This window comes from Monodelphis domestica, chromosome 3 (genome assembly GCF_027887165.1).
Source record: "Monodelphis domestica isolate mMonDom1 chromosome 3, mMonDom1.pri, whole genome shotgun sequence".
Taxonomy (NCBI): Eukaryota; Metazoa; Chordata; class Mammalia; order Didelphimorphia; family Didelphidae; genus Monodelphis; species Monodelphis domestica.
In genome coordinates, this window is record NC_077229.1 from 292598199 (window position 1) to 292624973 (window position 26775).

Genomic DNA, 26775 nt, shown 5'->3' on the forward strand with positions numbered 1-26775 from the left:
CATCCAGCGGTTCCTTCTGCTGATACCATCACTTCCATTTGCCGCCTCCCGCTCTGCACGTGTCAATCAAATCGATAGACCGTTACTTCTGCTGCCTCCCTTACAGAGCATCTTCACCGTCCTGTAACTTTGTGAACCCAAACTCCCCTCCCGGCTGAATAGGTTGTTGCCCTAAGTTTCTTGAGAGGAGCGTCGTTACGCTTTGTATTTGTATCAGCACCGGGCTTGATGAATGCTTTTTCATTCATTCCAAGGGGACACGAAAATGAATAGTTACAGGATTCAGAAAGGAAGAGACGTAAGAGGTTAACCAGTCCAGCTCTTCTGTGGGAACATGGTACAGAGGACACACTTTAAGTTTAATCGGCATTTTTCACATTTTCTGGATCACTTTCACAAGTCTGGACAATCAACAAAACAAGAAATCGGGCCTAGATCTGTAGTACTTCCCTGTTTTCCAGGTGTAAAAGCTCACACTGAAAATTTAGCAATTGGCTTTCAGGAAAGAGAATATACCTACAGGTGGGTTCTAGCACCACCTTGAGCCAAGCACTCTTTTTCATTACGGCTACTTAATGCTAGAAAGCAGCCCTAGAAAAGCTAAGTGACTTGACCAGGGGTAAACAAGTAATTCATAACAAAGCCAGATTTGAATCCAGGTCCTCTGCCTCAGAGGTCCCTTTGTCCCAACCCAGTTGTATAGTAAATATTCTGAACAGCTGCTTTGAATTTATGACCCAAATGCTTTTTTACTGTAACATGAACTTCTTGGTTTGCTAATGTCTTCCTTAATTTATGACTATTTCTTTAAAAAAAACATTTTAATTATCCAATTTCCCATCACTGCCTTTGATTTTTTTTAAATAATTAAGACAGAAATGTTCAGGTCCTTTTAAAGTCTTCTGCTTTCTATTGTTTTTAGTGCTCTTCTAAGTCTTGGAATTTTTTTTAAAAATTCTTTTCCTGCTAATTTAGTCCCTTTTCATTTGGTTAGCATTTTTTTTCTCTTTTAAAGAACCATTTAAACATCAAAATAGTTTTGTACCCCTTTGGGAGGAAGTCTCTAGAGAACATTGTTATTTTGTGGTTATAAAGCGAATATGATGATAATCCTATAAATCAATAGTAAAATCTCAGTAAGAGAATGATGACTAGGATCTGTAAAATGAGAAAACTTGAGCAAACGTCCACGCTGGCCGGCCAAGGGTAACCCTCGTGAGGCAGGATCCTTGTTTCTTTCTGTTTTGGTTTCACCCGTGCAGAAGTAGTTCTTTAGGCCTCGGGACCCTTAGAACTGTGCAGAGTCAAAGGAGCTTAACAAGGCAGCTTACTTTGAAGAAAGGGGGTCGGGACCGGCAGGGCTCCGAAACCTTTGGAAATAGCCGTTCCTTCGGCACCTCCACGTGGTCTGGCGCGGGGAAACGTCTTCGCCGTCCAGAGCGTTTATGTGGGGACTTGTCGTGGCCTTCCGCGTAACGTCACAGGTTCATGTCTAGACGAGAGGTCCAGGAAGTGGGCCTGGGACACGCGCACAACGGCCACTTTACGCCGGCCTCAGAAGCAGGAACAGGAGACGGCCATTTAGGGGGAAGCTCCTTGGGGCCAAGAGTGCCGGTCTAGGCGGGACGGTAGGGGAGAGCGTCCCTCCCCCGGGCTTCCGTCTGTGCTGGGAATGGGAACGCTTCCGTCTGTGGCCGGCTGCTGTCCTGCTGCAGTCCTCGGCGGCAGCTCTCCGAGAACTAAGCCATGGGGCAACTGTCCGCCACGCGGCCAGCCCGCGCTGCCTCCCTCCAACCTGACGGGGTGCCTTTCCAAAGACCAAAGAGAATGAGGGAGCGCTTTAGTTGTGTGTGTGTGTGTGGCTCAGACCTGTGCTTTAATCTTGGGTCTGAGCCCCTTGGGGGGAAACGCTTCCGTGATACATAGTTCACCTCCAGCTTACTGTCAGAGTTACCTGGGGCATGTCGAGCTTAAATGACTGGTGTCCAGCTAGTATGCCTCAGTGGTGGGATTCGAATTCAGGGTCTCTTGACTTGAAGGCTGGTTTTATACCCATGACTCCATATTGCCTCAACTCAACTTTTAAGAACATTGTCTAGACCAGATATCATGAAAATAATGTCTTTCTACTCAAATGTAGAAGAGAACATATCTGTTTGGTTTGTTTTAAATTAAAATTTGTTTCAATCAATTAACCTTATCACCTTTCTCTTTCCCCCTCCCAACTGAGAAAAAAGAAAGAAAAGCAACGCATGACAATGCATGTATCGCCCAGATAGAATGGGTTGCCAGCTCTGGGAAGGGGGAGGGGTGGGAGGAAGGGAGACAATTTGGATCCTAGAACTTTGGGAAACTTCTGCGGAAATTTGTTATTACATGTTATCATGCTAACATTATCATGTTATGATTACATGATCAAATAAAATAACTTATAAAAAAAGGAATGAAAAACAAAAACCTTTTACAAGTAGTCTAGAAAAACAAATCACTTTGTTGGCCCCATCTTAGAAAACACGTCTCCGTCTGCATTGAGCCCACCCTTCCTCTATCAGATGAGCAGGGTGTTCCAGCAGGGATGCTCTGCCAGCTTGCTTGGCCGGACAGTCCAGAGTTCTAAGCTCTTCGGGCGCTTTGTCGTTACTGCCTTGCTATCGTATAAATTGTTCTCCTGGTTCTGCTCACTCTACTCTGTCATTTCAAAGTCTTCCGGTGTCCGTGGAGCCGCCCTCCTGACCGGCTCTTACCGCACTACAGCAGTATTGCGTCACCATCAGATGCCGCCACTTATTCAGCCATTCTCCAGTTGGTCACTGCAAAAGGACCTGCTATAAATATTGTTGTCACGAGGACGTTTTGTTATAAATGCCCTCAGTGGTTCGTTTCACTTAGATCACTTCCCTAATCTTCCCTCCCGTGATCCCCCTCCCCTTTTCACCTCTCCGTTCTGATTCTTTGTTGATTGAGGTGTAATTCTGTGCCCAGTGTGTGTGGGGGGGGGCAGGCATTCCTTCCTGTCCACTCCTCCCACCCTTTCCCCCTTGGCTTTAGAGACTTCTCCTTGCATTCCCCCATTAAAGGAGACCATTTCCCCCATCTCCTCCCTTTCTTCTCTTTCTCTTCTTCCAAGACCAATGACTCTGATTCCTATTTGACAAAAACTGCTGGGAAAAATTAGACAGCGTATAGAAGGAAGTAGATTTAGAATAGCATCGCACACCTTAGAGGAAGAGAAGCTCCAAATACTTATGTGATCTAGCCATAAAAAGGCCATGCCATAAGCAAATTAGAGAACCATGGGAAAATTACTTGTGACATCTATGGATAGGAGAAAAGTTCAGTCAAAACAAGGAATAGGGAATATTACAGAAGATAAAATGAGTGATTTTTATTATATAAAATAAAAAGGAGTTGCACAATCAAATAAAATAAAATTAAGATTAAAAGGGAAACAATAAACTGGGGAAAATCTTTGCCCCAGGTTTCTCTGATAAAGGTTCATTTTCAAGATAGTATAAGGAACTGATTCAAATTTTTCAAGAAAAGTCATTCCCCAAACGATAAATGACCTAAGGATGTAAATAGTTCTCAAGGGAAGAAACTGAAGCTATCTGTGGCTATATGGTGGAAAAATCATTATTAATGAGAATAAAGGGTATTTGAATAATTCTAGGATTCCCACTTACCCCCATCAGAGTGGCAAAGGTTTATGACTTCCTTGGGCATACATAATTGTCCAAAGAAATTTTTTTCTCCCCCCCCCCCACCCAAAGGGGTAGGAGGTGAGATGGAAAGAAAATAGATTTTTCTTAATTTTTTGAAATAGAGGTGGGGGGATGCTACAGAGGTGAAGTATTGCACAAACATTCAATTGAAGTTACAGTATTAGTTTTACTTAACTGTGTTTTACTTTGTAACAAGAGATTTAACTTTTTTACTTTATTTTGTAACAAGAGACCTCTCAAAAAGTGAGATATCAGTAAATGTTTTTTATCTTAAAAAAAAACACATTAGTAAAACTTTTTTTAAAAGGTGGCGGGAATCCTCAAAAGATAATAGATTTACTTCTTTATTTCCTTAAAGATCCATTTTTTAATTCTATAGGACCACTTAAGGTGGTAAACCTATAACTTTTGTTTTCTGGAATATCACACTCTAAACTCTCTGTCCCTATAGAGATGGCTGCTAAATTGTATGTGATCCCGAGTGAGGTTCCTTTTTTAATTCATTCTTTTTGGTCATTTGCAGTACTTTTTCTTTAACCTAGATGCTCTGCATTTTGACTATAATGTTTGGGGAGTTTTCATTTAGGGGTTTCTTTTAGGAGATCACTAGTTGATTCTACTTTTCTATCTTCTGATTCTAAGAGATCTGGACAGTTTTCTTTTTTTTTTAAACCCTTACCTTTACATCTTGGAGTCAATACTGTGTATTGGCTCCAAGGCAGAAGAGTGGTAAGGGCTAGGCAATGGGGGTCAAGTGACTTGCCCAGGGTCACACAGCTGGGAAGTGTCTGAGGCCAGATTTGAACGTAGGACCCCCTGTCTCTAGGCCTGGTTCTCAATCCACTGAGCTACCCAGTTGTCCCACCCTGGACAGTTTTCTTTACAAATATCTGGGTTCTTTTTCCATCATTGCTTTCAGGTCCTCTAATCAATTCCAGATCAGTAGTTTTTTTAAATGAGAAAGCCTACATTTTTGTCTTCATTTTTAGTCTTTTAAATTCATTTCCACATTTCTTATTGTCTCCTGGAGTTGCTTTTTGGTCCATTTTCATTTTCATGGAGTTTGTTGCTTGGGCAACGTTTTGTACATTTTGTACCAATTTGATAATTCCCTTTCCTATTCTTCCTTCTATCTTCAGTTCTTTTTCTTTTTTAAAATTTATTTAGAATATTTTTCCATGATTACATGACTCATTATTTTCCCCATCTTTCTTCCTTCCCCCTCTCAGAGCTGACAAGCAATTCCACTGGGTTATCCATATATCATTGTTCAAAACCTACTTCCATGTTATTCATATTTGCAATATTGTGACCTTTTGACATCAAAGCCCTAATCATATCCCCATTAAACCACGTGTCTATCTTCATTTCTAATTTTTTCTCTTAGCAGTCTCACTTCATTTAGGAAAACATTTTAACTTTTCTACAAACATTCTTGTTTCATCTCTTTTGAATTCTACTTGAACTTGTGTCCAAACCATGCTTTTCGTTGAACCCTTGCTTGTAGATGTTTTGGTCATTCTATTCTTTTGGGTTTCTTTTGAGCATCCCCATCCCCATTATAGCTTTTTTATGGTGGGATTCTTTTTATGTTTGTTTGCTTATTCTTCAAGCCCACTTTCTGACTTTGGACTCTGTGTTAGGACGAGGCACTGTTCATTCTGGAGTGACTATCTGTGCTGAACTTGAGTTTTCTAGGGTGCCCCTGCTGCTGTCTAGGGCTATTGAGTGTTATTCTCCGGTGTCCTGCCCTGGTTATTCCACCCAAGGCTTCAGACTAGGCTTGGGGCTGGATGTGAGATCCCTATTCCCCTCCTGGGGACACACTGCTACTCCTTGCTTCTGTTTGTTCTTCTTGCTCAGTACAGTCTAGAGCTAGTGACTCCTCCGCATTTTGGACCTTCCTGAACCCACCCTGGATCTAAGGGAACGACTCAGGAATAGGCCATGAGCAATAGAGCTGCCGGGTCTGGAACCCCATCTTGCACAGTTGTAAAGCCTCTCCTCACTGTTTAATGTGGTCATTCTTTGCTGGGCCCCACCCCCAGGGCCTAGAGATCCAGTATCCGTCTCCTTTTGCTGATGTGGACTGGAGAAATTATTCAGTGTGGTGTGCTTCCCAGCTCTCTCAAAAAGAGCCGTGGAGTTAAGCTCAACTCAGTTCTCATTCTGGTATCTTGGCTCCACTATTTTTGCTTTTAGAGATAAAATAGGAAAAGCAGTTTGCAAACTTTTAAGTGTTCATTGATATTATTAACTGTTAGTTTTTATTAATAATGATAAAGAACATATTGTCAAAAATACACTTTTTTTAAAATGCCAAACTATTCTTCTGACAGCTTAAAGCAGAGAACTCAGGATGCTAACCATTATTTACTTAAATCATCATGTTGGGAGCAAGCAGGATGTAAAGATTTAGAAGTCAGAAATGTTTGGTAATCCTCTATTTCATTAAAGATCCCATTTTTTTTTCTCCTATAGGACAATTTGTGGTTGAAAATCTATACCCTTTGTTTTCTGGAATATCACAATGCAACCTCTCTGCTCCTTTAGAATCAGTCTCCAACGCACACTGGCTGTGTGACCCTGGGCACGTCATTTAGTCTCTTAGTGCCTAAGATAACTATCTCAGACTTTAAATTACAGAGCAGGTACTTAACTGCATTATGAACACTCTACCAGAAATCACAAGTCAAAACCACCAATATGTTAGCTATGACATAGAACAAAGAGTCTAGCCTGGGATCATGCCACCTACACTGAAACAAAAGGGATACTCTATTTTTTTTTAAAAAATGAAGCATAATTGAATTATTTTAAAATTTATTTAAATTAAATTAAATTAATCATAATGGTACATAAGCTTTGGTAGGATAAGATGATCTTTTTGGGGAAAACCATTCTCCCCAATATGCTTTTTAACCTTTTACCTGGGAAATAGGTAGGCAGGTGGGGAGATACTTGGACAATTCCCTTTGACACAAATCGGTCATGGATGCCACCAGCATTAGCTGAATTCCTGCCGTGTGCTAGGTCTGGGGGACACCCCAGAGGGGTCTCTGAGTTGACTAGAAATGATGCCGGGCCTCACAGAGCTCAGACAAAGGCTCCTTTTTCCCCTTTCTTTTTACAGCCATGCAGAGGAATGAAAGCCAGGGTGTCTGTGGACAGTCAGGGCTCTATTTGCATAGGCTGAGTCACATGTTGATTTAGCAGCCCTTAGTGAATCATTTAGCAAATCTGGGCAAAGTTGAAAGCCTCATAAATAAGAAACTTATCAATGACTCCGGCTTGAGATCCCCGGGGCGGCCCTCCTTGCATCGCCCTTCTAGGCCCTTTGGAAGGGTTTGGAAGATAACCAAGATAAAACATTGCTGAACTCAGGCAAAGCTGACCCACATTTCCCCCCTCAAAGTCACCGTTAGAGAATTAATTCAATCCAGTGTTCATAAAGAAGCCACTCTGCTCAAGGAGCTGATAGGTGCTGGAGACCCAGAACCAAAGACACAGCGGCCCTGCGCCCTCAAAGAGCTTCCAGTCTATTGGATTCATTGTAGACTCGCTGCTAGGCTGGAAGCCTTTGAAGCGACTGCTCTTTCAGAAGAAGCCATGTATCCCTTGCTGTACCCCGGGGCGGTCAGGGAAGTGAATTTCTCAAAATTTAATTTTAACACTAGATTGAAAAGCCATTTACTGCAGATAAGAAAAGAAAGCAAAATGTCGTGGGAAGCAGAAGGGAAGAATATGGCAATTTTCTTGTGTTTGGCGAACTATGACTTTAATCATGTGAGCAGAAGGGGGGGGGGGGCTCCCAACATCCCCAGAGCCCCAGACCTACCTCTTCTGTGGCACTGACTGCCGTGTATTTCCCCCTTCCTACCTCCGGCGTGGGGGGAAACTCTAGTCCTGTCCCTGGGTCACCCCCTCTGCGGTCCGGCCTTATTCTGAGATGGGAGGAATAAAGACCGACTTCCAAGAAGCCCATGGGAGAGGGCTAAGAGCTCCCATCTGGGCGGATGCTGCCCGCAGGGCGCCATCAGCCTGGGGTGGGCTTTCAGGAGTTCCAGTTTAAATGTCAACACATCTAACAAATCAAATAATGTTGCTGCGCAAGAACCATGAGCCTGACTTTAAAGCTCTTCCGGGGCAGGTCCCTCTTCACCGTCCAGACTACACTTTGCATTGGTACTTTGAACGCAAGGTAGGCGACAGCTCAGGGATTTTTTTTTTGACACGCTCAGTTATGTTGTAATTTTCCAGCAGAAAGCTTCCACAGCAGACACTTCTCTATAGTAAAGTTGAAGTGACATCTCTTTTATTGATAGAAAATGTAAAAAGTAGGCCACAAGTTCAGTGATTCCACACAATGCAGACGAACCAAACCCATTCCACATTATCAGGAAACAAACATTTAAAATCAGGACTGGGTGTACGCAGTTCTCTTTGCATATACGGGGGGGGTCAAAATTCACAATGTAATTCATAGCTAAAGAAAATGGAATATTTTTTGAACAGTCCAGATCAAAAACTGATAGCTGAATTCTGGGCTGATTGTCTCCATGTTGCAACAAAGAGTAGACACACTGGATTATATATACAGAATAGATTTTCACATACATGATCTTGCTTCTTTTTCCTGAAAAGACAAACTCTTTTGGCTGAATGTCACTTGTTGAGAACACTCTTCATAAAATAGAAATGTTTCAGTGCCAGAATAGGATCCATCTGGCTATACTAGAATTAAATAGTGACTTGATGAGTTACAAGAGAAGATGAATTTATTCTGTTGAAACTACTTAAAAAACAACAACCCGTGTTATTCATTGTCCTTTTAACGAGCCCTCAATTTCATTTCTAACTCTAGACATCAGAACTTCACACTTGCTGTCAAGGTTCTATCTTTATTATTTTATTCAGTTGTTTCAGTCATGCCTAATTCTTTGTGACCCCTTTGAGGTTTTCTTGGCAGAGAAAGCAGAATGCTTTGCCATTTTCTTCTTCAGCTTATCTTACAGATGAACTGAGGCAAACAGGGTTAAGTGATTTATCCAGGGCCACACAGCTAGTAGGGTCTTGAGTTCAGAAATGAACTCGGGAAGAGGAGTCTTCCTGACTCTCAAGGGCCAGCAGTCTTATTTATCTCTTTTTATACCTATCATCATTTAAGCCCAATCTCATTTCACACCAAAGTCTCTAAGGATGATTCCAAAAAATTAATCACCAGAAAAAGCATCACTGGCCTGAGGACATGTTAAGAGGAACTGCTAAGACTTCAGTGCTAAGCAAAGAAGTGATTTTTAATTACACAATCTTATCTTGTTAATTCTAAAGGAGTTCTTCATTGATCTAAAATGCTTGCGGTTTTGAATTTGTTTTGAAGTATGGAATTTCTTCAAACGTGGAGTCATTTTTAGTATTCCACCAACAAGACGCTTTATACTTTGGTATCGCTTGTCAGCATACTTGGGTTCACTGAAGTTATCTTTTGTGCTGAGGATAAGAGAGGAATGTAAATGTGTATGTTTAACTCAAGGCACTTTTATCTTTTCTCCTTTATGGATTAGAATAGCAGAAATTGGTCATAAAGGCCAAATTTTTCTTAAGAGTTTTTTTTCCTATTAAGTAAATCTGCCAGAACTGGGAAAAGGGGGAACCCCACCCCCATAAAATGGATCCAAAATAGGGCATTAGTATAGGTCTACTATTCTTTTATTTATAAAGAAAAGGTAAAGGATAGGAATTACAAACAGAAAATAATATATACTTTTGGTCTTTTTTTTTTTGGAGTCTTGCTAGAGACAGGTCATTACCTCCTATTTCCATGACCAATTTGAATAATTTATGAGAATTTCAGCCTCATTAGCTAATTGGTTCATCCAGAAACTTTCCAAGATAACAGTGAATAAAATCACTATGAATACAGATGGTAATCTAACTTGATGCTTCTGGAACATGCTTAAATTTTAAAAACCTATAATAATAATAATAATAAGCATCTTGTCTTTGGTCTTGGTGTAGGCCTATATTTTTTCTCCTGCTAAAAGTCTTATTCTTACTCTTACAATGGTATTGGGTGTTATCATGATATTTTCAATTCCACAAAATGAAGTCCAAACTAGGTTTCTTTTCTTCATTGTTTCAAGAATATGGGCCCTTTTACTTCTAAGAGATCAGTTAATTCTTCTTATATACCTTTCTGTTCTCTCCATATTTACATCCAGGGCTCCCATCCTATCCAAGTCCTGCCAAGCACATTAGGATCTGTAGCCTGGTCTATAAGACACTTTACTTGAATTTCTTCTGAAAGTCCATCCTCTGGTTCTTGAGCACGAATGTTGTGATCTTTGCTTCCTCGAGCTACAGATACAAAACACTCAAAGGCAGCTGACTTCTCATGGCCCAGACGTAATTCATCACTGAAATAAAAATCACATTATTTTAAACGATATAGTTGTTTCTGTCTGTGGCTGTATTCCTAACTGCAATATGCCAATCTCTTCATTTCACCACTTGTAATAAATTCATCAAGCCCAAATCACAAATCAATTCCACAAGATCATAGGAATTTTAGAAGTAGAAAGCATTTTAGAGATCACCTCCTTAAGCAAGAGCTCCAGAGTCCCATCAAGCTTTTCTTTGGTCATTTTGCTTTCAAGTTCTAAGAAAAACTTTCTCCTTCCTGTTAAGGAATAAGCATTCCAGACACTAATACTCGCTTGAAATTTCAGGAAGAACCTTCTTAGCATTAGGAGAGCCTTTTAGATTGTCCACAAGAACCTCCTGATGGATGTTATTTATCCTTTCTGCAATATCACTAATAAGGCATCATCTAACCTATAATCATGGGAGCCTCAAGCAATCCATTTTTGGAAGGTTCTGATTATTAGGAAGAGTTCTTCTTTAGATTGAGAATAAAGCAGCATTTCTAAATGAAAACTTAGTAATAATAAGGATAAACATCAGGTGTTAAGATGTGACGAGTAAAAAAAAATGTGACAGGAGTCAACACTTTCTATTCCCCCTTTTAGTTGGTATAACTATCAAAGCTTCCTTAACTTCATTCTAAAAGAGCTAAAAGAAAAAAAAAACACTTTGTAGTATTCAAATAAAATATTCTCTTGGGTGGTCATCAAATGACTCTCCCTCTCTCCACACTCTTTCCTGCACATAATTAGAAATGTCATGCTAACCTAGAAATATTTTATTTTATTCATCATAAGGGCAAGTTTAGTCATTAACACAACATATCTAGTCTCATCTGAATAAGAAACATCTTACCAGGTTATAACTGCGGGATTGGCTCCGGCTAACTTTCTCTTAGCATAATTTATTTTCTGTAAAGGATACCAGTTTATTTCAGTCATGTTTACTTCTCGGGTCCAAGATCCTCCTTTTTTCAACATCTTTTGTTCGAAGTTCTAGGAGAGAATGACATTGTTTTTCTTCTACTTATCAATTATGTAATGATGGCCACAGTCACACAGAACAAATTCCCATACAAATTTTCAAAGATGATTTCTAGGTAAATTATAACAAGGCAGTGTTAAAAATGTACATTTATACATTGAATGAGTTGGAGTAGACTGGGGTTATTTTTTAATATGTGCTTGATGATTCATGAAGAGTTTCACTATCTTTAATTCTTATGAGTTACAAAGAAATTCTGAGGTATGGTGGGGAGGATGGGAAACATGGTACTAAATAATAAAAATAAATATGTGATTGAGGTAAGCTTTCAAACATTGTGGCATGGAAAGAGCATCAAAAGAACTCTTTCCAACCATAACTCAACTGTGTCCACCTCCACTGAGCTTTCCTTTTCTCTACCTTAACCAACAGGGAACTACGTTTACTTTCTGGTTTTGTTTAGGTCTTGAAATAGCCCTTTTTCAGGCAAGATGAGCCTGGCGTGCCATCTACCCCAATTTAAATATTAGTTTCAGACGGAGCTGCACAAAGCACACACACACGCTGCCGCGTGCCGGTGAGGCACGGTGAGGACAGAGGAGGAGGCTCCACGACAAGACCCGAACCTACCTTCCAGTCTAAAGAAGGTTCTTTGACAAATACATCCATGGTGCTGAGGAGGAGGCCTGGGTCTGAGCGGAAAGCTCTCAGGGCGTGGACCATGACGCTGTAGAGCAGCCCGGTTTCTTTCATGGGTAGCATCAGATTGATAAATTGGCGAGTTAGTCGAAAAGGCATCAACTCGGGGACTGGTAGAAACTAAAGAGGGGAAAAGCCACACAGAAAATTAACCCCCACTCAGAATCTCCCCCGGGAAGGTCGCAGGCGGCAGGACAGCCCCGACCCTCAGGGACCTCCGCCCCGGCATGTACCTGGGTGGCCGAGCCGAAGGCGTGCCCAAAGTCTATCCCGACCATGCCGCCCGTCTCCATGTGGATCATGAAGTTGGACAGGTGGCGGTCTCCGATCCCCAGGATCCAGTGGCTGACGCACAGCAAGGCGTGGGAACTGGCGAAGTGGGCCCTCAGCGCCAGGAAGGCCTCAGGGGTGGTGCTCATCCTCAGGAAGGCGCGCCTGCGGGGGGCAGAGGCACGCTCAGGGACCCTGAGGCGGGGCGGGGCTCACACTCCCACAGGCCCCGGCACTCACCTCAGTAAGTCTGCAGGGACTCTGCTCTCTCTGTTCCTGTGGGAGGTGACAGCCTCTGTACGGTTGGCGCGCCTGCGATTCAACCAAACACACTTCTTTACTGAAGTTCAAATTTTTTTTTTAAATATATTTTATTTGATCATTTCCAAGCATTATTCGTTAAAGACATAGATCATTTTCTTTTCCTCCTCCCCCACCCCCCATAGCCAACGTCCACTGGGCATTAGATGTTTTCTTGATTTGAACCCATTGCTTTGTTGATAGTATTTGCATTAGAGTGTTCATTTAGAGTCTATCCTCTGTCATGTCCCCTCAACCTCTGTATTCAGGCAGTTGCTTTTTCTCGGTGTTTCCACTCCCATAGTTTATCCTTTGCTTATGAATGGTGTTTTTTTTTCTCTCCTGGATCCCTGCATGTTGTTCAGGGACATTACACCGCCACTAATGGAGAAGTCCATTACGTTCGATTATACCACAGTGTATTAGTCTCTGTGTACAATGTTCTCCTGGTTCTGCTCCTCTCGCTCTGCATCACTTCCTGGAGGTTGTTCCAGTCTCCGTGGAACTTCTCCACTTTATTATTCCTTTGAGCACAATAGTATTCCATCACCAACATATACCACAGTTTGTTCAGCCATTCCCCAATTGATGGGCATCCCCTCGTTTTCCAGTTTTGGGCCACCACAAAGAGCGCAGCTATGAATATTTTTGTACAAGTCTTTGTGTCCATTGTCTCTTTGGGGTACAGACCCAGCAGTGCTATGGCTGGGTCAAAGGGTAGATATTTGAAGTTCAAATTTTAAAGTGCTGCCTTCCAATGAACTCCAGGATCCATGACGGGAGGTTCCTAGCTGCGGTCTCGCAGATCTCTTACTGTGGCTGGCATTTAATAGGACTTAAAGTGTGCACAGATTTGAGCCTCACACCCACCCCAGAAGGCACATGCCATCTAGCTGCCCCTCACAGGGGAGGGATTGGGGGCAGAGGAGCGACTGGCCCAGAGACGTACAGCAAGTGTCTGTGTCTGATTCTTTGTGACCCCATCCAGGGTTCTCTTGGCAAAGATACGGGGGGTAGTTTGCCATTTCCTTCTGCAGCTCATTTTGCAGATGAAGAAATGGAGGGAAATAGGGTGAAGTGACTTGTCCAGGGTCACATCACAAAGCCAGTCTGTGTCTGAGGCCAGGCTTGAACTCACTGGCATTCTGTCCACTAAACCACCTCACTGCCTCGAAACACCACCCAAGAGGGCACAGCTGGGTAGCTTGGCAGATAAAGAGCCAGGCTTGGAGACAGGAGGTCCTGGGTTAAAATATGACCTCCCTCAGACAACGCCTAGTTGTGTGACCCTGGGTAAGTCATTTCACTGCCATTGCCTAGCCCTTACCACTGTGTTGAAATTGACCCTAAGGGTGTCAACAACAACAAAAAATATCATGGAAGACTTCTGATTATTTGGGTAAAATCACACCCACCCAATGAACAGAAAAAAGCTCTAGTTAAAGTAGAACATTAGCTTCAACACATTATTTCACAAACACAACAGTAAATCCCAATAGTGCGCCTCCTGTAACCTACTTCAGAGGACAACCCAGTTCGGAGCCTCCTTTCCCGCTGCCGGATTCTACTGTAGTGCAGCGACCTGTGACAACGTCTGCTCTTCCACCTGCCGGGCCCCTGGGAGACTCTAAGCCCGAGCCCCAAGCGGGGCCCAGCGATGTCCCGCCCCTCCCCAGGCTGAGCCCTTGCAGGAGCTGCGCTTGGCCCGGCATCCAGCCGGAGAAGGCGCTGCTCACACACACAGAACGGCAGAGGCGTCACTAGTGCAAGGACATCATGCCGCTCCTCTCTCCGTTCATGTTGGCACTTTTCTGCAACTAACCGTCTCTGCAAATGGCCTCAATCACAGGCAGGATAAGCCATCTGCCTGGGCACTCTCACCCAGCATGGATCACAGGTCCCCCCAGGGGCTCCAAGGCCAGCTTTCTATCCACTAAACCAGGAACCCCAAACTAAGGCTCACAGGCCACATGCGGCCCCCTGAGGCCATGTATCTGGCCCCCACCGCACTTCCAGAAGGGGCACCTCTTTCATTGGTGGTCAGTGAGAGAAGCACTGTGTGTGGCGGCCCCGCAAAGCACAGCATCACTCACATTCAGTACTACTTCCGGTGACGCAATCCTTTGCATGGGGCCTTGTTCTGAGAGTAGTTGAATGAGAACGAGGCGCCACACAAAAGATTATGTGGCTGCACAATGGAAGCATGGTGATTGGCAATCTGGGGAAGGGGATTCTGCACTGTGTCTACTGCTCCCTGGTGTAGTGGTGGCAGTGATGGGCTTGTGCAAGGTGTGACAGACCCATCACAGCCAGCGCTGCAGCCTCCGCTATCCCAGACAGTTGTATACAGGTTGTGGTCATAGTTTTTTTTTTTAATAGTCCAGCCCTCCAATGGTCTGAGGGACAGTGAACTGGCCCCCTGTGTAAAAAGTTTGGGGACCCTGTCCTCATAGTGACTAAGCTATGGAGCTCATTTAACTTGGATTAATGAACATAATTTAATAACATTTAGAAAAGTATGAAAAGAATAATATTACCACTAAAAGTTACATAGTAAAAAAAATGTAAAACATTAATTCAGAAATCTAGGCATCAAAACATTATACTCAGAACCTAATTTCATTCATTAAAAGCAGGCTAATAGATCACACTTAACAGTACTAAAGTGTTCCTGGAAACAGGAAGAAGCAACATTAGTAGCAGTGGTGGGGAAACCCAGCCGGCTCTTGCTCCCCAGGCCTTTGGAACGGAGCTGCAGACATCACTGCAATGCAAGCTCTTTCTGCACCCTGACACTAGATGCCGCTGGTGTCTTCGCTCCTCCTGGGGTCTTTGTGCCGCTGCTCTCTGGGTTATTTTCCTCCTTGTCTGACTGCCCCTGGGTCTCCCTTGCTCAATCATCAAGACGGTTCTGCCTCCAACTGCAGGGCCCTCTCCGGCTCTGTCCAGGGCCCCCTTCTCTTTTCTTTCCACATTCTCTCATTTGAGGACCCCATCAATTTCCTTAGGTTCAACTAACATCTCTATACAGTTGCCTCTTTTTTTTTTAACCTTTACTTTCCATCTTAGAATCAATCTGATGTGTTGGTTAAGAGCTGGGCAATGGGAGTTAAGTGACTTGCCCAGGGTCATACAGTGAGGAAGTATCTGAAGCCAGATTTGGACCCAAGACCTCCCAACTCTAGGCCTGGCTCTTAATCCCCTGGGCCACCCAGCTGCCCCCAAACAACTCTTAAAGCTATAAATCTAGCCTTAGTTTTTCTCCTGAACTCCAGGCTCCAGGTGCTTCCTGGATTATTTCCATCCCCAGTATTCAACAGTGGATTAAATCCAAGTGTGCAGACTTCCTTGCCTCCTCCTCACTCTCCCTCATCCTACGTTCCAATCTCGTGCTTCTTATGGCCGCACAGCTCTCCCGTCCTCACTCTTTTCTCCACCCCATCTCCTCTCCTCTGGGCTCCTGCAGCAGGGCTCTCCCTGAAGTCCATCTGTCCTGCAGAGCTGTGGATGGGATTTTCCTAAAGCACAGACTGCCCCTGTCACTCCCCTCCTCAGTCTACTCCAATGGTCTCCTCGTGCCTCGAGTATCCAATAGAAATTCATCGATTTTGCCTGTGAAACCCTCCACCAGCTGGTGCCAGGCTGCTCTGCCAGCCCTACTCTGTACACGCTGCTCCCTTTCCCTACTGCATGGTCCAGCCAGGCGTCCCTCGGATGACAAGGCCGCTCCCATGTCTGTGCTGCCCCGAGGCCTGCTGTCTATGCAGGCACTACGTCCTCTCTTTGCTTCATCTCGTGCACTCCCTTATTTCCTTTAAGATTCAGTTCCTTCATCCTGAAACCTTCTATGACACCCTCCTCCAGAATGACTTTGCATTGATTTTGTACATATATGAATAAGACAAAGGTATTGGGTGTGGGCACACACAGCTCCCTTGATAGAATGGAAACTTCTTGAGGTAAGGAAATGTCTCGTTTTTATCTCTTTGATGCCTACCACAGTGCTAGATGTTTTTAATTTTTTAAAAAGGAAGGACCACACTTACTTGTACATTAACATATAAGCACTAACATCTTGTTTTCCAGTTATTTTTGTCAGCCAGGTAATGTATTCCGATTGTGGGGCTCTGGGTCCTCTAAAATAGAAATTAAAAACAGGACTGAAAAATTCGTTACTTTATAGGGTCATATGATTTTAGAATACCAACCTCCCACCAAAACAATTTAATACATAATTTGGTGTCATTCTCAATAGAAGAGTGAAAAAAAGCTTTTAATATATTAGCTTATAGAACTATACCCTCTGTTATTTTGGATATGGATATAAAACTTCACTTACATACTGTCCTTTTCTCTCAAAAATTCTTAAAGAAACTAACTCTATCCTGCTGTGTAAACCTACAAAGAGTAATCAAAAAAGAAAAACAGATACAATAATTCCCTTCTTAATACAAATTTAATGTAATAGCACTGTACTGGAGTTTAGTACAATGCAACCATCTCTCCCTCAGCCTGGGCCTCTCCTGACTGCTTCTTCACCTTCTCCTCAGAGGTAATACCTCCCCATCTGCAGCTTCCTTCTCTGGGGAGTCCCTTTCAGAACCCCATTGAAGATGTTGCCCTCCCAGACACACCCACTTCAAACCCAGCTCAGTTCCCAAGGCAAGAAAACTGCCCTGCTTTCAGCTCCCTTTGATGGTTTTATCTTCTCCCCTTAGGATATAAGCTCCCGCGTCCCCCTCCCCAGTATCCAGTGGACTATAGTATCATGCTCCTCCATACTGAAATTTTAAAAATACTTGTAAGCATTTAGGGGTAGGGGGAGGTCAGTTTAGGCTCTTTTTTTACTCTATTTAAAACATTCCTGAACTCTTTTCCTCCTCATTTATAGTACTAACAGGTATATAACAAAGCCCAAATTAAAATAAGATTTAATTATTTTAAAATAAAAATTTCTGCTTGACAGTTGAAACGTAAAATGTATCCTCACTGTTATTTGTGAGAACCTGCAAAATGCTTGGTTTGCTGGGGAAAATATAGAATTATATAAGATCAGTCAACTTTGGGTGCTGCTATAAAAAATTAATTATTTTTCTCTACAAATGTAAAATGTATTAACTTATGGACAAGCATTAATTAAGCATTTACTAGGTGCCAGGCCCTGTGCTAAGCGCTTTACAAATATAATCTCATTTGATGCATTTATGGCATATTTCCTATGACTCATTCCTAAGTCAGTTTCTAAATAGACCTTTTGATCGAAGTCTCCTTTCTGCTTGTTCCAACAAAGACTGAAAAAAAAATCTTTAGGTTGTAAAACTGGTAAGACTATAACTATGGACTGAAGGTCTCTTTTTTAAACAGGTAGAAGAAAGATAGCTATAATATAATGTATGTGGAAAGCACTTTCATTTCTAAGAATGTCTACAGCTGCCCTTTGCAGCTCATACTATGATTCCATTTTATGAATGGAAGTACAGAGGCAAGATATTGACTAACTAGTGTCTATGAGCCAGTATGTCAGTCAGATGATCTTGGAATTCTTGGCTTTACGAGATCTACTTTTCAACACCTCTATAGACTGAATTTTCCTCTTCCAGGAGATGAAACTCAGTTATTTAATGACTATAGTTTAAAGAGAAACACTGATTGTCCTCCTTTAACAATGTAATCTTGGTTAATAATTTATATTACCCAGAAATAAACGTTTCACCATAGTCTGCCTGCTCTTACTTGAACCATTCCTGATGGATGATAATCAAGCCCTTATTTTTATTAATATTCTCAGAAAAGAATGATCTTGCTGTTTCTAGAAACTGGGAAATCACCCAGGCTCAAATCCTCAGTGCAATTTTTTGCTCGTCTCTTGTATGATATAGTCACTAAGGCCTGTTAATTCTGTCAAAAAAGCATTTGTACTTGTCCTTTGCTTTCAAAGGAACGTCCAAACCCTTAATTTTTCACAGCTGTGTTGCTGCAGCAGACTGAACTGGTCTTCTTGCCTCCAATCTTTCTCCCTTTTGCCCAGCATATGCAACATCATTGCTTCAAAACTCTTATTCCCCCCATTATAAATTCTTATGAACTCTTCCTTTTAAGGTTTATCACCTTCATAAACCCTTTGGAAAAAGAGGTTGCATCATTATTCTTTACAAAAACAAAACAAAAAACCTGCCAATACTTCTTTTGTTCCTCATGCTTTTTATTCACAGTTTTCCATCTCTGAAGGAAAATCTCTATGCCTCATTTCTTCACCTATCTAAATTCTATCTTATCAAGCTAAATCCTTTACATTGGACTTCAAATTTGTAAAAGAGGTCAAGAAATTTTTAATTCCATATTGAGAACTGTAATTATTGTTCTTCTACTTTACAGAAAGATCTAAGTCACATGACTTATACCCAGAGGGTCAAATGGCCAGGATTTCATTTCAGAACCTAAGTCTTTGATCTGTGCCATGGTTCACTGGCTCCAATGACTAATATGTAACATCAGAGATGAGAGAAATTAATGATTTTTTCCAAATTCTTTTCAGGCCTTTATAGGGCATTTTTAGAAACGCCCCTTTTTTCCTCTTATGGCCTGAAGAACAAACAATTAGTCTTCACTAAGTGCTAAATAAAGAATTTAGTTGTGATTCTTCCTTTTCTCTGTCTTAACTGATCCCAGTCAATCTGAACATCTTGAGACAAACACAAAAACTTTATGAGGTCATATGAAACATGAATACACTCATCTGTATTTCTTTTGCTTGAATGAAGGTTTTGCATTTGTAAGGGTGCCATCTCTTAAAGGAGGGGAAAAGAACAATGAATGATCATCAATTTCTTCATTTGAATTTTTGGCTTAAGGAAAGTACCTTGTTAAAATATCACAGAAATTGAGGAACAGAAGGCAGGCTTTTTTTTCCCCTTCTAAACAGAAACATCCCAACTTATAATGGGTCAAATTAACAAAGAAATTTTAAAATTAATTTTTGAAAAAATCCAGAACTTTAAGTAAGACAAATTAAATTTTAAGTCTTCATATAAACCTAAAAATTTATATCCCAAATCACCAGGGCAAATAAAACCTTATATTACCTCTCATAAGCAGCTTTCTCCTCTTGAGACATATTATTTAAAAGGAGGTCCTTTAATGTACAGGTGTTTTCTATCCATTCAATCAATCCTACTCTGAAATAAAAATTCAAGATATGAATGAAAACTTCAATTTAAAAAGCAACAAGTCAACATATCTATACATATATTGTCATATTTAGAGCACTGAGAAGGCAGGTGGCCAACCCATCCAAGAGCATGAAGGGAGGACTTAATTCATCAGTCAGATCTCCTCATTAAAGGATTTCTTTCTTTCTTTCTTTTTTTTTACATTTCAAAACTGGCTATGTTTCAGACTTACAGACCTCATGGAATTCCTACCTGGTGGTCATGGGGATAACATGGTAAGTTTTTAACCGCATGTTCCTTTGGCTACAGGCAGCATCTTGGGACAAGATGATATTCATGACCTCAAACAGTTGCTCAATGCGCTGATCCTGTCGCAGATCCTCTCCTCCCTTCACAAGGAAAGGATATTCTCTCTCATCATTGCCTCGGATGATAATACGTTTTGGCTTTCTGATGGATGCCATTACTTTTACCTTAGGAAAATATTTAAATGTTTTAGATAGAGTTTCAAAGAGAGAGTACAAACTGGGTCACCATAGAGCCCAGATAATCAGGTCACCATCAAGAAAAAAGAAACCTTGGGCATATTTCTTGGTATTCTTCAGTGCAATCTTAAACTCATTCAGTCCGGCAATTAGGCTAGACATGTTGGACTTTGCAAAGAGACAGGCTTTGCAAGAACACGAGAAAGATAGGCAGAGTACATAGTGTTTGGGATCAGCAAAACTTCACTACTACCTATTTACCCTTCTTATTAGTTAGTTAACAAGGCAGCCTTTGCCTGCAACAATGTCTTCTTGTTGGTGACTGGGGGCCAATAGGAAGTTTTCCCTTGTTCACAAATAATCATCATTCCCTTACAAATAATCTTAAAAAATTAAGTCACTTTTTAAAACACCACTAAGTTCCTTTGCCCATATTTCATAAAGGAATCTGAAGACCCTGGTTCTAACAATTCAATTCAGTAAAAATTGTCAAGTGGATACCAAGCAAAGCTAAATACTATAGGCACAAAGATGACACGGAGGTGGAATCTGTCCTCAGGAAGTTTGCGATCCAATAGAGAATAAGATAAAATATGCAATGTACAAAGTTGACAAGAAGAATCCGAGGAGAGAGAATATTTCTAGAATGGTCATGTTAGCCTTTATTCAGGAAGCACCACCTCAGCTGAGTCTCAAAAGAAGGGATTTTAGCCTGTGGAGATGGTTGTAGCACGGTGGGAGTAGGAGCTGGAATAACCTATTCAAAGCCTAGGAGACAGCATGAGCAAAGGCACAGAGACTGGACAGGCATGATGTAATGGGAGAAGTAGAGTGCAAAGCCAGATTGGTAAGAGCCTTAAAAGTAACGGTAAAGGATGGATATTTTATTTGTGTCCAATAAGCAATCTTGAAAGATTTCTGAGAAAAGAAATAACAAAAAAGGGGGGCATTAGGAAAATTAGGCTAATATCTATGGGGAGGTTAATCTGGAGACACAAAAACAGGTGGTAAGTCATTATAAATATTGAGTTTATAACTGAGATTATAATAACGAGCTGGGTGCTTGCAGCAGGACCACACCTTGGGGTGAGACGAGGAGATGTGTCTAAGGGAGTGATGACCAGTGCCTGGGTGTGCGGCATGAGTGAAAGAGTGCCTGGGAGGACCATCCACAGAAACTGAAGGGGGGGGGGCAGATTTGGGGAGGAAGATGTGCATTTGGGATGCACTAGATTTAGGGGACCAGATGGAGAATGAGGATGCTCAAGTAGTCCCCTCTCTAGCAAGCCTTTCCCACTCTGCCCTCCTCTTCCCTTCCTTCCACAGCTGATGACTCTGTGACTCTGTTGTTCTAGTTTGCTGCCTAGAAGTGCCTGGCAAAGAGCTGGTGCTAAAAAAATGTTTGTTGACTAATTGCTAGCTGTGCACTCTTGGATAAGTTACTTTCAATACAATCCAATTAAAATTTATTAGGCCCCTACTATGTGAAAAACATTGCCCTAGGTGCTGAGGATAAAAATATTAAATAAACCAGTTTTTAACCCATCTGAGTATTCATTTGTAAAATAACAATACTACTACCTACACCTTGATGACCTAATATAGTTATGGGGATGAAGGTGACAGAGTAGACAGTATTGGGCTGGAAGTCAGGAAATTCTGAGTACATATTCTGCCTCAGATATTTACTGACTGTGTGACCCTGGGTAAGCCACTTAATTTTCCCCAGCCTCAGTTTCCTCATCTGTACAATGGCAATAATAATCTCATCTACCTCACAGGATGGTTTAGGATCAAATAAGATAACATATAGAAGATCTTGTAAATACTAAATGAAATATTTTACAATTCTTTAAAAACTATAAACATACAACAATTCTCCACACAGGAGGATTTGATATAGCAAATAATCTTAAGAAAAGAAAAATAAGATAATTTGTGCCACTTTACCCGTTCATCAAATCCAGTGATTTTTGCATGATATTCTGGTAATGGCTTCCCTTTACCATCATACTGACCTTAAAAAAAAAAAAGGTAAAAATGGATTATTTAAAACAAATTCCTGTTTCAAAAATGGAGTTGCCTACTTAGAAGATCTAATATGGCATCAATGCTATATGTATAAAAGTCTGAAAAGTTCATACAGAAAATAGGAATTCATCTTCTCTTAAGAGAAAAAAAATAATCAATGTTAGCTTTTGGAATTCAGTTTATTACCTGTATTCAATATACAATATCCCAAAATATAAAGCAAACTGCAGTCGCTTGAGATGCTGTTCTTTTGAGGAAAGGGCATTGAATTGTTAAAGTCCATCAGGGTATTTGTCATGAGTTAAGGCAGAATTTTACTGATTGTTGAATAACTACTACTCCCTAATACAAAAGTAAGTGAAACCTCCGAGATGTTTTCTTATATCCATTTGAGACACATTGGTTTATTTTTTGTGTTCGTATCCCTAGCACCTAACACAGTTTTTGGAACATGGGAGACACTTTATAAATGTTTCTTGACTGCCTAAAAAGAATGGCAACTGGTCAGATAGAAATTCTCTATCATTGTACATTCCTGTGACATGAATTCTAAATAAATCTTATTTTAAAAATCCATGCCATGTTCAAAAATGGCCTGCAAGTAGGGTCGCCATTTAGCCAACCTTCAGATTGTCTACTGCTGTCATTATGAGGATACATAGATTGTGTTAACAGTCCCAATGCATATTCCAATGAAATAAGTTAACTTTAATTAAGAATGGAAGGAAGGAAGGGAGGAGATGGAAAAGGATGAAGGAAAGAAAGAAAAGAAGAGGGAAGAAGGACAAAAGGATAGGAACAAAAGACAGGCCAGAAGGAATCACAGACAGATAGGATAGTTTTGAAAGTTATGCACTGAATTTTTTTTTAGTAACTTTTACATAGTAGGATTTTACAGTTTCATCTACAATTCTCTTATCTTACTCAAATATTTGGAAATGATATTTAAATTCAGAACTTTAAAACAACAAAAAACAAACTTAAAATCATTTCTATTCAGATAGGAGATCTTAACTCAGTTCACTTCAATAGACATGTAAGATCTTAATATATGTAGGGAATTCATATATGTGCCTAATATCTAGAAAACAAACCAATTAACCTACCAGGAACCTCTAGTTCATTCCTCAAGAATTCTACTTTGAAGTTGCTCATCCAGGGTGAGCACTCTTTAAGATTCCCAGGTGGTTTTGATTCCTCCTTCATTTTATTCAGCAAACAGACAGCAATGTTGTTGAAGTCACTGTATTTCATAGTTAGTAGCTTTGAACCTCTTTTTCCAAAGTGTTTGTCAAACTCTTTCCCATAGGTCTGAAAAATAGGGTTGGAAAAATGCCACAGATAATTAACTGTACTATACATTTTTGACACAATAACATTCTTATGATTATCTCATTACTTTCCACCTCTTAGAATCTAGTTTCCTTCAAAATTAAAGTTTATTCTCTTCATGAGTTTTTTTGATTCCCTCCCTCTAGCTGGTAGTATTTTTCCCAATATTACTATCTTTTTGTGTGCATGTATACACACATATATGCATATATTCTGTGCATATCACACACACACACACATGATATAGGAGAACAAATTCAGGCATTGTCTGACACGCACTCTAGATTTTGGAGAACATATATCAAAGTCAGTAGGCTCCTAATACACTAAAATTGTATAGAAGTCTTCCAGAAAGGATAGGAAGATCTAAAAAATGATTTCTGAACACATGAGAAATAATTCGAATGAAGCAGAAAACAGCCTAAAGGAGCTAATGAAGTCAACCTGAGGAAATCTAGGAAGTTAATAGACTTAATTTTTAGCTTAAGCAATCAATGAACATTTGATAAAAGATGTATCAGTGAATGTGAATGAACTTTACATACATACCAGAATAAACTTCTTTCTAAAGGCCCCAAGGCCAGGAATTTGTGTGCTTCCTAAGGCTGCATACATCTCTTCATACATTTTTTCAATTTTTTTTTTATTTACAGGGGTTTGTGTCAATTCACCTCTGACATCATCAGTCCAGTCCTATATGGAAAGCAAAGTCAAGAGAGGGCAGTAGGAGAGGAGAAAGACTTAATTACAAAGTACATGTTTTACCTGGTTTCTGTGTTTTGAGTTTATGTTTTAAAACTGCTAATAGAACCACATGCAATAACAACATACTAATGGCACTGAAGAAATGGTTTAGAGCCCTTTAAGAAATTAATTCATTAGGAGTAAGGGAGAAAGTAATACTCTAGCATTGTTTTTTGTTGTGCAGTTGTGTCTGACTCTATGTATCACATAGACTTTTGTCCAAGTGGTTTTCTTGGCAAAGCCACTGAAGTGATTTGCCATTTCCTTCTCCAGTGTGTCCCCATTTTACAGAGGAGAAACTGAGACAAACAGAGGTTAAGTGAATTTCCCAGGGTTACATAGCATTTGCACTCAGATCTTCCCAATTCCAGGCCCAGGTTCTATCCACTAGTCAGACAGCTGCTCTGAATGTTGTCATCACCCCCAAAACAGAATCTGGCAGTTATCATAGAGAGTGCTATTGTTTCTTTTTACCTTAAATAGCAATTCAGGATTAGAGAGCTGTTCTAAGGCATTAATAAAATCTTGAACCACTCCTCCTTGATCCAATTTACTTTTTATCCTATGAAAGAAGAAATTGCTGATTTTAGCAAGGTAAGTATCTTCTCAAGATCAGTCTATTTGCTGTAAATACCAGATTCTTGTTATCATTTCAACATTATATTACTGGCAAGAATAAAGCAAATATTTTACATTTACAGCAGAAAAATGTACAAGGCATTTCTTTAGCCAAAATTTACCTTAGTTTTTTGGTTTCTGAAAAATAAAAGCTGTGATTTTCTTGAAAATTGATTGAGGCTTTTTGGGATATATACAATTTGGTACTTAGAATCTTTCTCTAAATTTGTTCTAAGAAAAAAGTTACCCTATATAGCAGACTCCATCTTCCTTCCTTTCTTTCTTTTAAAAAAAAATTGTTTTCAGTTGTTTGTTCAAAAGAAAAGATTAGGAGGTAGGCAGGTAGTAGGCAGGAACAGATGGTACACATCCAGCCTAGACATGTGAAAGGTAGTGACACAGACTGTGTACAAGATATTTATTCTGCCTCATCCTCTATTTTTCTTTTAAAATTGCAAACAAATAAATCAACTGGTGATAAAAACCTTTCAAATTGGAAGCTAAAATATCAAAAAATTTTAAAGTAGCTTAGTGTTAAAAAAAAAAACCCAATAAACTGTTAGCAGCTTAACTTTTTTCCTTTAGAAACAAACTGATGGAAGGAAGAATACTACTGTTAGCTTTGTACCACTAAACTGTTGAGGACTTTACATTGGATATCATGCACAATTCCAGGTACTGACCTCAAAAACGACACCATCTAATCTCTTAGCCCCAATAGGAATGACATTGAGTTGGGTTGAAATACCCTGACTTGGGAAGAATCTAGCCAGACTAAAGGAGAAAATTTTAAGGAAGAGGAACAGAGGATGCTTTTAGAGAAGGAGGGAACCATGTAAGAAAAATTGTTTTGCATGGAAAAATTCAATGGTTCACTATTAATTTGATATTTTATATTCTGTAGCAGCCTGTGCAACATTCCTGGTCACCTAAATTCATGCACGTGCTATTTTTATTATAGCAATTGTATAGCAAGCAACATTTTAGAAACAGGATAGGACTTGTTTATTTTATTATTCCTGTTTATCATTAACTGTCTCTAGGATTTTATCAGAAAAGTAACTATAGTATCACCTTGACACAAACTCCTTCTTCTTGTGCCCAGCAGAAGTGTCTTTAAAGGAATAGTTTTCACTACTTATCATGAAAGGATAGATGATAGCCTGTGGATAGTTATCAGCAATCTCTGCTACAGTGTGCTGTACAGCCACCGCTTCGTCTTTATCAAGCAAGGCCATCATTTGGCTGATCCAACCAATGAACTGCCAGCAGGGAATGGAAGACATCTAAAACACACACAAAGTTGTCACTAAAATAATTTCTGTAATAATCTCAGGAACTATCAAAACGCATGTCCCTGGTATTTTAATACTTATCTTTAAGGATGGCAAACTTCTATTTCTTCACCAAAACCACAATAACATGCTATTTGTTTAAATGGTGGTAGAAGCAAAAATAACATTCCATTTCTAATACCTAACATTTATATCAGATTTGTCTGCAAATACAATATAGGAGCCAAAAAGTTATATAATATTTACAAACAACTCAAAATATTTAATCTTAACTTAGTATTGAGCACTTATCTCAAAACTCAGAGAATTTGTTTTCATTAGAAAGTAGAATAATATTCCTTTAATGATACAGATCACAACTCTTCTCTGTACTAGTAGATCCTTTTTTTTTTTAAACCCTTATTTTACATCTTAGACTAAATACTGTACACTGGTTCCAAGGCAGAAGAGTGGTAACAATTAGGCAATGAGGGTTAAGTGACTTTCCAGGGTCACATAGCTAAAACCTATCTGAAGCCAAATATGAACTCAGGACCTCCCAGGTCTAGGCCTAGCTCTCAATTCACTGAGCCACCCAGCTGCCCCCTTAACATGCTGTGGTTAAGAAATGCATCACCCTATAGCCAATTTGTTGATCAACAACCTCCCTGAATGTAGGTTGGTCTCTAGATGGAAGACACATCATTATGCCCATATTCCTGGG

General features: G+C 40.4%; 1 protein-coding gene across 4 annotated transcripts in view; it reads right to left on the reverse strand.

Annotated features, from left to right (window-relative positions):
- Positions 1-8015: 8015 nt before the first annotated feature.
- PRKDC (protein kinase, DNA-activated, catalytic subunit) overlaps positions 8016-26775 on the reverse strand; it is a 166211-nt gene continuing 147451 nt past the window's right edge. For 3 of the 4 annotated variants that reach the window (XM_056823884.1, XM_056823882.1, XM_056823885.1), the window contains 13 exons: positions 25852-26063; positions 24634-24721; positions 23965-24108; positions 23190-23394; positions 22003-22070; positions 19820-20040; positions 19481-19573; positions 16445-16534; positions 12339-12410; positions 12062-12263; positions 11760-11948; positions 11001-11140; positions 8016-10138 (listed from right to left, as the gene is read on the reverse strand). In XM_056823884.1, the coding sequence (XP_056679862.1) occupies positions 9934-10138; positions 11001-11140; positions 11760-11948; positions 12062-12263; positions 12339-12410; positions 16445-16534; positions 19481-19573; positions 19820-20040; positions 22003-22070; positions 23190-23394; positions 23965-24108; positions 24634-24721; positions 25852-26063 (1929 nt within the window). In that variant the 3' untranslated portion in view covers positions 8016-9933. The remainder of the gene's footprint in view (positions 10139-11000; positions 11141-11759; positions 11949-12061; positions 12264-12338; positions 12411-16444; positions 16535-19480; positions 19574-19819; positions 20041-22002; positions 22071-23189; positions 23395-23964; positions 24109-24633; positions 24722-25851; positions 26064-26775) is intronic. The other variant, XM_056823883.1, reaches the window with a different exon arrangement.